Source organism: Cricetulus griseus, chromosome X, assembly GCF_003668045.3.
Source record: "Cricetulus griseus strain 17A/GY chromosome X, alternate assembly CriGri-PICRH-1.0, whole genome shotgun sequence".
NCBI classification, from domain to species: Eukaryota; Metazoa; Chordata; class Mammalia; order Rodentia; family Cricetidae; genus Cricetulus; species Cricetulus griseus.
Genome location: NC_048604.1, coordinates 40,553,616 through 40,565,990, shown reverse-complemented (window position 1 = coordinate 40,565,990; position 12,375 = coordinate 40,553,616). Strand labels below are relative to the sequence as shown.

The following is a 12,375-nucleotide window of genomic DNA, read 5'->3' as shown; positions in this document are numbered from 1 at the left end:
ACTTCCCATCGCTGTAACCACAGGCGGATGCCGTCATTTCTCAAATCTTTGCTCAGCCACTGAGTATAAGGATAACTGTGAGCAGACTCCTTGTTATCCTGAACCTCCATTTCTTCATTTATAAAATAAGGATGTTATACTGGGGATGTTGTAAGGGCTAAAGAGGAGATTCATATGAAGACCTTGGTACTTACAAGTGCCCAAGTTATTGGTTCTTATAAAAACCATTCTAAGCCTCAGCTTCTCTAACTACCCATCCCTCAGGGCTGTATGAAAGTTTCATGCCAAGTCTCCAGGCCTGCTGCTTAACAATGTGCTTCAAGAATTATCTGTGGTTCTGCCATTCCTCTCAGCCATTCTCCCACCTGTGCCCTTAGGGATGCCAGTGAGACCGAAGAGGCAACTACCCACGCACCTCCAACTGAACCTCTGCGGTTAGAGTGGACAGTTTGTCCCCTTTTCTCCCCAGTTTTCTCTGGTAGCAAAACTTTGGGCCTCGAGGCTGGAGAAATGGCTCAGTGGTTAATGGCACTGAATGTTCTAAAGGATGGGAGTTTGATCCCCTGCCCATGTGGTGACTGGTAACTGCCTGTAACTCCAGTTCCAGGGGATCAGGCCTCTTTGGACACTGTGCTTGCATGGTGCATTGATACAAAGGCAGGTAAAAATCCATACATATTAAATTTTAAAAATTGTTGGAGGTTTCTTTTTCATATTATCTATTATGATCATACTCTTTCACATCTCACAACTCCTCCCAGATCTTCCCCACCTCTCTATTTTTTTTTTTACATCTCCTCATGCACATTTTTTTAACATGGCAACCTTACTTTATTGTTTTGATCTCTCTAGGCCCTGGCATTTGTTGTATTGATGCCTATATTTCAAGGCCCAGCTCAAATACAGCCTCACCTTCAATAAATATTGTTATCAAGTAGGGAACAGTCCATGCTGGGGTGGTGGTGGGTGAACCACTAAGGGTGCGACAAGTGGGAGGAACTGGGTTTTGTACAGATCTTTTCTCCTGAATCTACGCAGTGGCATTAGAGTTGTTATAAGGTAGGGTTAGCTGCTGCTACCTACTTAGAACAGAAAATTCCAATCACTAAGCAACTGTGCAGGGGGTGGAGGATTGGGAGCCATTTCAGGACACGAGACTGGGAGGGACATAAGACAAAATGCCAGTCCACTAAATAGCATGGGAGCAGCAAGGGAGAAGAACTCCCTCTGAGTTGGGAATTACTATTCCATGGGTTTTAGGGTCTTTAAGCCCGTGGGGATTTAAGGATTTGTAATTCTATGCTATATAATACTTTAAAAGCAAGGATATTGGGATTCCAATGATTTTTAAATCCCTATAACCTATGGCAGAAGAAGAACTCGAGCAATTTATGAGCTATGCAATGCTAGGAGCTTAGGACTCAAAACAAGGGTTTCAAACGGAACATTGGACATGTTAAATTACTAATTAATCCTCCTTGGGTTTCAAATCATTCTTGACTTAATCCTTGGAACAGTGTTTCCAAATTGTCTCCCCATGGTCTGGGGATCCTTGAAGGTGTTTCACGAGAGAAAATGAAAGAACCAGCTTACAAGACAGTAACACATGGGAGTGGGTTCTGCACCCACTCCGACCCCACCACCTCACAGCTCGATTTTTCCCTTTCCTGGGACAGCTCCGTTTCTATCTGGTTTACATGTTAGTCTTTTGCATTCAAATCAGAAGAAAGGGTTTCTTGCTAAAGTCTGTTAACTTTTAAAACCTCTGTCCCAGGACAAAGGGACCTCAAATCTAGTGACCACGTGAATGTAGAGTGGTTTAGAAAGCCACAACAGGCCTCTCTTGTGTCTTAATTGTTTATAAACACTGCCAGCTTTGCTTTGACTGATAAGCCATCAAACGATGACAAAGATTAACCAAAGAGGCCTGGGACACACTCATTAGTTAAATAAATCAGTCACCATCACACTCAAATCTGGAAACAGATTCCTTTTATACTTTCAACAATTCCTAGTTCAGGCACTATCATTTTACTGTGATTCCTGCTGGCTTGTGAGTAGTCATCCTATGTGTGAGGGCCTGTGTTGTTTTCTTTATTCCATCTCACTGAATCAGCACAACCACACTGACACCAACTGTCACCCGTCACCTCATAACACGGATTAAGAGAATGGAGCTCAGGGTGGATAAGTAACTCACCCAAGGTCGGGCATCTGGCTTCTGGGAGATTCCACTTCACTTACCAGAAGGAATCAAATGGGCTGAAGGAATTAAAGTGGTCAAAGTTCAATTGCCTGAGAGTCTTCTTCCAAACCCAAGGTGCAATTTTAACCGACAGATGGCAGCAATGTGTGAGCTTGGTGGCCTACTCCAGACTGTCCATCCCATCTAGGGAAGTCCAGAGCTGGAGGACTATCTCGGGTTGAGAGAGAAGGGAAAGGAAAGAAGGCGCCATTTTGCTTTGGGTTAAGATGCTGTTTGCATTCCCCTTCCACGGTTAAGGAAAGATTCAAGAAAGTGGGCAAGTGGATCGATCCACAGTGCTTCTCCCGAGAGCTGCTTTGAGAACACCTGGGAAATTTTCCTTTATGATTTTCTGAGCCATCTGTGTGTGTGCCGGGGGGGGGGGAAGGGGGGCTGTGTGCTAGGCTACCAAGTTGCGTGGAATATCAAACACGGGTTCCTGCAAAGGGAAGGAGGAGGCAGGTACTGTTACAGATGAAGCAGTGAGCATGTGAGGTTACCAATCCTAGACTTGGGGACCTGGAGACACTCCCTACAAAGTAGGGTATTTCTATTCAATGAATGAGAGTTTCAAAGGCTGAGAAGAGTGGAAAGCCATTGCAGACAGGAGTTTAAAGCCACAGAGGTGTTAAAAAGTATGCTACACTCAAGGGCAAGCAAAACAAATTTTAAGGGCAGAGAGATGACTCTGAAAAGACAGGCAGAAATTGCATGATTAGCACTGGGAATTGGGGCATACACCTATAATCCCAGCAGTGGGGAGTTAAGACGAGAGGACTGCTGGGAGTTTGTAGCCAGCCTGGGCTAGATAGTGTGAGAACAACTAGGGATATATATCCAAGACCTTGTCTTAAAAAAAGAGCCACAAACACAAAAACAGATGATTAAAGCTGCACAGCCTCATGGTAATATGTGCCCCCACCCAAAAAAGAGTAAACTATAAATCTAGTTGTTGGTGAAGCAAGAACATGACCTGATTTAGTAGACCATGTGCAGACAGATTGTGAAACAAAATGCTGGAAGTGAGAAAATGTGTTGAAGAATAATTGGGACGGGAGTAAACATGACGGCCCGAGCTATGGTAGATACTGAGGGAACCAAACAGATACAATTGACAGAATTTGGTGGGTGCCCAAGTGTTCCTCCTCACACGTGACAACAGCCCCCGAGGGCTAAGTGAGAAAATCCATCTCACCTTTATCTGAGTCCTCATCCTCTACTCACAACCCTTGAGCTGCCTGCCCCATGGTGGGGGTAGGCCGGGGGGGGGCATCTTTTTCCTTTCTTTTCTGAGCTGTCCTTGAAGTTTAGTCAAGCCTGACTCCACAAGTGAATAGAGACAGCCTGGCTTGAGGTTTTGTCCCCAGGATTCCATTCTCAGAGAAGAAAAATCTGTCAGCTGACCTCAGGTAGAGGTAGAGCAAGGAACTGACCTCCGCCTATGGCTTCACAACACGGGCAGAGTTCAGTTAAGAAATCAGCGCAATTCCCAGAAAAAGGCAAACATCATTCCATTTATTTTTCTCCTGATTCATCTTCTGCCAATACCCAGACTGAATGAATAGCAGGCAAAGTGGATGCAGGTCCCCAGACAAGCAGATTCTCAAGATGCCTCCTTATGTTCCATCCCCTCCCCTCCCCTTCCCTGGAAGTGCCCCAGTATTGCTTAGGTCTGGTGTTAGTGTCTCTGGAGAGGAAGCTGGCTCATATGGCTACCTTCGAAAACTGGGGGATCAAAGGGCCCTGGGGAGTGGCTGCTCTCTTGTCCAAGGGCATCCTCGACCCTGCTCTACTTCCCATGGGCTTCAGTAATCAAGTCTTCCTGATCCCCTTCCAGGTCTCAGGAACCTCCTCCTGTTGGCACAAGAGCAGCCCAAACAAGAACATGCCAGAGGCCTAGACTCGCAGGCCCATCAGGAGAGCCAGGGTGAGCTACACAGCCTGAGGACACTGGTTCCAGTTCAGAAAATCTGTGTCTGGAGACTCTTAGCTAATCAATGCCCTTGGAAACCCACCAAGTGTAACTGGGACTGCTTCAGTTTGGACAGGTCAGGGGTGGCTCAGGGGAATGAGCTGTGGCCTTGTGTTCTGTGGCCTCTGGTACCCTCGCACCCTCTTCTGACCCTATTTCATTGACCTCTTCCTCTTCATCCTCCTCCTTGTCCTCCTCATCCTCATTGCTGTCAGAATCCTCATATAAGTTGATGGTGGCCTGGACAGGGAAATTCTGTAGCAATATCTCCCCAGCACTGTACAGGTAGTCAAAGGAACGGGATTTAGGCCAGAAGAGCCTGCAGACAAAACAGAAACAGGGCCCCTAACTTAGGCAACTCTCAAATGTAGAGGGACCAATAGGGCCAAGAAGGAAGCAGACTTTGGTGCAGAACCTTTGCAATTGTTACAAAAATGGTTCCAGGGAGGAACATCACCTCTGATGGGCCTAAGGCTGTGGTAGAGGGTGGACCACCCCAGCATCTTTCAATGCCAGCGCTGACACCACTAACCACTCCATCATCCCAGCCCTTCCTTTTTTTACCAAGGATTCTATCATTGGTGGGTTCACAGGATTCTATCCTTAGGGCTCAGTGACAGGGAAGGCCTCTCGGGAAAGTCACTTTGGCCTACTAAATTCCATAGTCTCTTTCCTCCTGTGTCATGGCCTTGTCATGAGCATACATAGTGATCGTGGCTGTTTGTCACATTCTGAACTTGAACACCAGAGGCTTACCTGACAGGATGATGGAACTCAGACTCAGCCTTGGTGGCCTCAGCAGCTGTTGCCCCACCAGCAGCCTGTCCAAAGCAAAAGCTAGCATGTGGCTTAACTGCCTCTCCCATATCAAGGGTCAGAGATCTGCAGGTTCTGACGATCTTCAAAAGACTCTAGGCATCTCTGAGATCCAGCCACCTCCCAGCCCTGCCCTACAGCAAGGGGTCTGTCTTGGATCTGGTTAAAAAACAAGTAGCAAGAGTCATGGGGGTTGTTTTCTTCCCTGACCCTGTTCCAGTGCCTGTTTGGAGACTGTCCAGGGGACAGAGTTCTCTTAGAGGACAAAACATTCATGGAGCAGAGCAGAAGAGCACTGGGGCAAGGTATCAGGAGACCTGGATTCCAGCACCATCTCTACCACACACTCTGAGGCCCCCAGGTCCCTTACCCACTCTAAGCTTTCATCTCCAGTCTCATTTGTCATGGAAACCTTAGCCCTGCCTTCCTCCCAGAGCTGCTGTAGGGATAAAATGTGACCAAAGTTGGCAAGATGCTGCCCCAGGTCAGCAGCCTTGGACTGGAGTCAGGGGACGTCTGAGAAGGGACGTGGCTGTCAGTGCTGGTGCAAATATGTCCCAGGGTCTCCAACTCACCCAGTCCACCAGCACCCTCACCTGCCTTCGTTGGTCGTTTATGGAGGATAGCCAGGGTCTCCAAAGACCAGTTTCTCTAGAACAAACAGAAAAGACCAATTGGTAGATGAAGAGACCTAAACACTGACTCTTCTGATCACAGAAGTGGCCTCCTAAAGGCTTGGCTCACAAGCCATCTGCTGCAGAATACCTTTGGTCTCCTGACCACTGAACCAAGGCTGTGACAGATACCCCTCGTCTCTATCCCACTGTTTTGTGATTGTCTGTCTGAGCCCCTTAAGCTAAAAGAGATGTATAGGCGTAGCTGAACCTTCAACCCCTGTACTATGCCTTGTACACAGGAGGGACTTAACTGTTGAATGTGAATGTGAAATATGTGGAGGAGAGAATGCCTGTTGTATAGGGAGCATCTTGCTGCCTGCTTCAAGTAGTAGACAACACAATCCTGCCAGTTTCCTACCTGGAGAACAGGCAGGCCCTAGAGTACTCCTAGGTCCATTGCTTCTCCTCTCAACTTCTAGAGCCAAGGAAAAGCAAATAGGAAACTTGTGGCATGCTCAGGACAGAAGTAGCACTCCAACCAAAGGCCTCTTTAGACTTTGTTCCTTTTACCCTATGCCACCTGCCACCATCTAGGTCCCATAGTCCAGGTTGCATTATGCCCAGTTTCCACAGCAACTTTTCCTGTTCCCTCAGGAATTGGACAAACTAGCCCATGAGGGTCAGGCTACTTGGCTTTCAGCTTTGGCAATGTTTGCAGTCTCTCAGCCCACTCCTGTCACCTGGAGTGATGAGTGAGTTAAAATATTCCAGCCTAAGGTATAGAGGGAGGTCTGAGGCTCTCTGTTGTCTCCCTCCTTCAAAGAGAACAGGGCCACCACCATGGGCGTCTCACCATCTCCCTGAGTTCAGGCTGTCAAAGGCCAAGTTTCACTTACCTTCCACTTCCAGAAACTTCTTGTCCATTGATTTGTGCTACGGCAGGGGCTTGGGCCAGGGCCAGGCCAGGGGGAGCAGCAGCAGGAGCAGTAGGGTCCATCCTTGGGACACCAAGTCAGATGACTGTGGGCTGTTCCAGTCCTCAGAACCTTCAGCACTCTTTTGGCTTTTCCCCCAGAGACCCTTTTATAAGCCCTGCCTTGACTCATCAATTATTCAGGCAGGGCAGGGGTGGGGGAATGCGGGATGGTTGTGAAGGTTGAGGGAAAGGGCTCCTGGAGAGAGAGAGCTATGTTCTTGGGTGTGAAATCTCTCCCAGTTGAATAAACAGGGTCCCAGTGGAGGCGAAGGGTCTGCTGTAGCCCCAAGTCAGACAGGAAAACAAAGAAGGGGCAAATTTCACGCCATTTGTGTGAATTTCCCAGGCAATATCAAGGCCCAAGGTGGGAAGGAGGGGAGCTCATTAGCACACAAAGGCACCCATGTTTGTCTTGGGCAGAGGGCTGGGTACATGGGTCTCTAGCATAGCTGGTTCCCAGTTAGAAAAGGAGGCTGCCAGCTCTAAGAAGAGTGAGGGACTCACCAGCTATTTCAGCTCAAATCCCAAGTAGATTTGCCAGGTGGACCTGATACAGGGTTACGGCCATGAAGCCTGTCACGTGGCTTAGGATAAAGAGGGGTTCTGGGTGGAGCAGGTCCAGTCTCTTGCAAGGGAAACCTCAAGTCGTCTTTCAATGTCTCCCCACCCCTGCCTCACTGCTCAGTTGACTTGCAAAAGTGCCTAAAGCCCCCTCTGGCCTCAGCAGAAAGTTGTGTGGTATGGGGAGCAGGCCCAGGGAGTTTGCAGGGCAGATTCCAAATGACACAGCTCAGCTTCTAGTTTAGGAGCCCAGGTGCTGGAGGCTGGGAGGGTTCTGCCCAGCACTGTGCTGCCAAAGGACCATCAGAGGCCTCAGTCCTCTCACGTGAGATGAGGGTGCTGGCCCAGGGGTCCCCAAGGCCCTGCCAGCCTGAACATTATGTGACAAGAGCTGGGTAATGGGTACTGACCCCAGCAAGCCAAAAGGTTTGAGCAGAGTGTTTGGCATTAGCCACCTTTTGGGCCTTAGCCAAAAAGCTTCCAGTTACAACAACTGGCAGGCACTTCATGTTTAGAGGTTTCAAAAATATTCCTCCTGACCTCAGTGGCCAGCACCTGCCTAGATTTAGTGTCTTGGATGTTCATCACAGCCTAGTTTGTAATGTTCAAAAATTAGAAACCGCCTCAGTGTCCAATAATAGGAAACCCGTTAGTTTTACTAATCATGGGCAATCCATGTAATCACATACTGAGCAGTCAGCCAGAATCATGGTATCAATGCAGAAAATTGTAATGCTAGATGTTAAAGAGTGTGACTAACTTGATTCAAGGGCTCCTTATCTAGCTCCCGCCTCCCAGTACTCTGATTGAATTTGAGCCTCACTGTGATCTGTACAGCAAAGAAAAAAAAAAAAAAAAAAAAAAAAAACTAAAGACAGAGCTGGGGATATGGCTCAGTGATGGAGCATGGCCATAGCGGGGGTTTGACCCCTAACACTAGAAAAATGAAGAAGATGAAGAAAACAACCTCATGTTAAAAATGTCCTGGTGGAAGAATGCACAAACAGCCAATGTATTCAAGAGTGAAACGCCTAAGTTTCGAAAATATCACTGAGGACAATCCCATTTTGATAAGGAAAAAATGTGGAATGTACAGTATGCGCAGAAAAAAATAGGCTAGTTAGAAGAAAAGATGTTGCAATTGTCAGCTTCGGGGGTAAGAGAGTAAGGCGAAGCCTCACTTCCTTTTTTATGATTTTGTGTTTTATTTGAAACAATTTCCACAACTGAACTGATATTGTTTGATGAACAAAAAATAAATAAATAAAGATACAAAGTTGAGTGTGCACGGATGGGGCTTGGGTCTACAAAAGGATGGCAGGTTGAGAAATAGGATGCATGAAATTCTCTCTCTCTCTCTCTCTCTCTATATATATATATATATATATATATATATATATATATATGATGAATAAAGTTGGATATATTTTCAAAGTATAGACAAAACAAAAACGTTTATCTGTGAAGCACAGAAAACTCTTGGAGAGACAGCAGCCATTTTGAAACACCTGAGGATTAGACTGCAGTGAATTATACTTGTTCTGTATAACCCCAAAGGGCAAACTAGAGAGATGCCCAAGGGTGGAAGCTACAGGAAGACTAATTTTTGGCTCAACCAAAGGAAAAGTTTCTGACAGCTCAAGCACCTAAGGGCCTGGCACTGTACCTGCTGTCCACAAACAGAGGTTTATTCTATAAGATGAAATGAGTCGTGTGGAATGCACTACCTCGGGCTGGGCTGAGCTCTCTGATGCTGAATTGTGTTAAGTTGGAACTGGACGCTGTATCCTGAAGAGGGGGTATCCTGTGGAAATTTCCTGAAAGGAGGGAGAAGGAACTGGGAGAAGGGACCAAAGCCAAAAGGACTGGGCTGAAAAGAGACAGCATGCAAAGTGGAGAGAGCCCAAGACATATTATCACACCCTGGAATCTTTTTGACCTTTAGGTGACCTCTGACAGTAAGCAGGAGGTCAGAAGGAAAAGGGGAGGACACACATTTTTCTGGAGGTCCCAGGTCATGCTCAACCTGACTTACTCATGTCACCCACCATGCCACCTCTGACCTTGAAATCGTATTCCTCCGGCCAGTCCCTTCCCTCCGCAAAGTAGGCTTCATGCGGTTCCTTATATTCAGCTTCCAGCATGCTGTCCTAACTCTGAGGGAGCCTTCAGGCCTGTCTCCGTGATTCTTAGCTCTCCCTGTATAACTGCTCTGCCTGCTGCCTCCTAAGACTCACCTCAGCATCACCCAACCATGGAAGAAATGGAGACATTGGACCCTGTTGTGGGATAAAGGCCTGTTGCTGAACCAAAATATCAGAGCCTGCCTGTTCTTTCATGTTCTTAGTATGGAACAGGAATGAGGTGGTCAACAGGAAAGACTAAGATAAGCCAAACAGAACTTCCAATAAAGGCAATTAAGATAACAACTAATTTCTCTATCGATTATATTGTGCAGGGTTTATCAGTGATCGTTTTCCTTGACTTTTCTGAGAGGAGTAGGTGCATTCTCTGGGCCAGACACTTTGTTAGGCATTGCTTGGCAAGGAGACAGGCTAGAACGAGGAGGATGTTGCGGCTCCAGCCCCAAGGTACTCACAGCTTAGAGGGTGGAGAAAGACAGTCTTAATTAGCCTCTGCCAAACCGGAACCCCTCCACCAACCTCAAAGAGGTTCCCTTGTCAAGGCCCCAGAGCAGCCTCCACGTTTCTCTGGGCCTCATTCCAAATTTCCTTCAGTTCTCTACCATGTTCCTGCCGCACCCTTCTCCCTGCTCAGAACAACCTCTCCTCCTACTTCCCTGAGAAAACAGAGGCCTTCAAGCATGGATTACCTCAGTGCCCTGCCCCAACCCCCAAAACTGGCTTGCCTCTCCAACGTCCTTCCCACCCTTCACCCTCCCTTAACAAGGGACAAGGTGCCCCTTTCGTTAAAGGTTAATCCCTTCTCTCCTGGGCCTTGGCCTCATCCACCCTCCTCTGGGCCCTCTCTTCAGGGCAGTATCCTCTTTCCCTTCAGGAAAAGCCAACTTCCCTACACCAGAGTATAAAAGGCCTGCTTCTGTGACTCCTAAAATAAGCGCTCTCTCTCCTCACACTTGTTCTTTTACTCCTCTTGTCTGCTTTCCCTCAGTTTCTTTCTCTTCCTGCCTCCTTCCCGCCCTCTTTTCTTCCACTCACTCTCAAGTATGTTGAAAGTAGAGCCTAATTTCTAGACTTATACTTTCCTCAGCCTCCCATTCACACCTCAGCCAATGCAATTTGGATCCTGTCCCATCATCCCAGTGAGAAGGCACTGACAAAGGTCACCAGTGACCTCCTAATTGCCAAATTCGATGAACTCTCTGAACTGTAGCTCCTCTTTCTAGTCCATCCCCTTGCTAGGCAATGTCCAGCAATAGGCACTTTTGGCCAAGCAAATCCATCTTCCTCTTTTGGCTTCCATGATCAACTGCCCCCTTCTTTCTCTCACTCCTTCTCTTCCTCTCCCCCTTCCACTCTGCCATCTCTCTCCCAGAAATTGAACCTCATAGTCTCTTTTTACTGTTTTGGATTTTTTTTTAGTCAGGGTCTCACTCTCATAGCCCATACCATCCTGGCACTCAGACTCCTCTGCTTCCACTGCCTGCTGAGATTACAGGCGTGCTCTACCAGGCCCAGCTCAGTCTTTGAAGCTGACCACTCTTCCTCTGCTCATTTCTGCACTCAGTGGTCCTCCGATCTCCATGATACAGTGATGTTCTCAGCGGGTCACGGCAGACTCGACTAGTAGACACTTCACTAGTGTCTCAATTTCTCAATAGTTTAAATGTATTGAATTCTAAACAACTGTCCTTCATTCTAAGAGTCTATCCTTCCTGGTTTGGGGTAACTAAATGATCTCTTTTTCAAAGTGAAGGTGATAGTGAATGCTAGTGTATTTCCTTTATGTTCCCACTTGGCAAAATGAAACATTACTTTCTTAGTGTTGGCTTCATAAATATTTATAGAATGAGTGAAAGAATGAGAGCTGTATTTCCAGCCTGGAATTTTCCCAATGGGCGTCTCAGATTCACTCCAAAGTTGAACGATTCTTCTCCCTCAACAAGCCGCCTGTGTACCCACCCACCTTACCGTCAGCATCATATCGAGCCAGTCACTCGATCTAAAATCCTCCACCTCTGTGTGGTGTCAGTTTAGTTCCTCGATGTCCTTCCCTTTTGTCTTCCCAGCATGTCCATGCTTCCTCTATCTACTCTCACCTGGACATTGGGTTGTTATAAAATTGGTTGTGCTGTTTGCATTGTTGAAATTTACTACTTGATATTAGACTGATACATTTATTTACTTTTTTTGAGACAAGGATCTCTGTGTAGTCCTGGATGTTCTCTCACTCTGTAGACCAGGCTGGCCTCCAACTCAGAGATCCACCTGCATATGCCTCTCTGAGGACTGGGATTAAAGGCGTGTACCACCACTGCCTGGCTGACTAATATATTCATAAACAAGTATGGCTATGTTAAATAACATTTTAGTGACCATTCTTGCTTTACGTCTTTTTGTTGATGACTTACTACTTGCTATTTTTATTTCTATTTTTGATACAGGGTTTCTTTGTATAGCCTTGGCTGTCTTGAAACTCACTATATAGACCAAACTGGCCACAAACTTACAAAGAGCCACCTTCCCCTGCCTGTTAAGTTCTGGGACTAAAGACATGTGCCACCATGACTTTTGTTTATTTTGATTAAGATTTATTTATTTTTATTTTATGCATATGGATATTTTGCCTGCATATCAATATGTGGGTAACATGCATGTGGTGCCCAGGAAGCCAGAAGTAGGCACTGGATTCCTAGGAACTGAAGTTACAAATGGTTGCAAGCTGTCACATGGGCACTGAGAATTGAACTTGGGTCTTCTTGAAGAACAGTCAGTGCTCTTCCACTGAGCCATCTCTATAGGGAAGGCCCTATAGATGAGGGTGCTTATTTTATACTATGTAAATGGAGTTAGACAAAAAGGAAATTCTAGTGATTTTTCTTACCCAATGTCAAAATGATTGTAATGCAGCAAAGACAACTCACAATCAACACGTTTAGCCCAGGAACATATACTGCAGTGGTTGTTCAAGAACTTTTACAGAGAGCAGACCAGAGCTTTGAAGATGAGGAGCATGATGGTTGGCTACCAGAAGTTGCCAACAACCA

At 46.6% G+C, this 12,375-nt stretch overlaps 1 protein-coding gene across 1 annotated transcript; it reads right to left on the bottom strand.

Moving 5' to 3' along the window:
* Positions 1-4,188: 4,188 nt before the first annotated feature.
* Positions 4,189-6,647, bottom strand: Ripply1 (ripply transcriptional repressor 1). Its single transcript, XM_035449711.1, has 4 exons — positions 6,547-6,647; positions 5,609-5,684; positions 4,974-5,038; positions 4,189-4,536 (listed from the first exon to the last, which is right to left on the bottom strand). The coding sequence occupies exons 1-4, from the start codon at positions 6,645-6,647 to the stop codon at positions 4,281-4,283; spliced, it is 498 nt and encodes a 165-aa protein (XP_035305602.1). The 3' UTR covers positions 4,189-4,280.
* Positions 6,648-12,375: the final 5,728 nt, after the last annotated feature.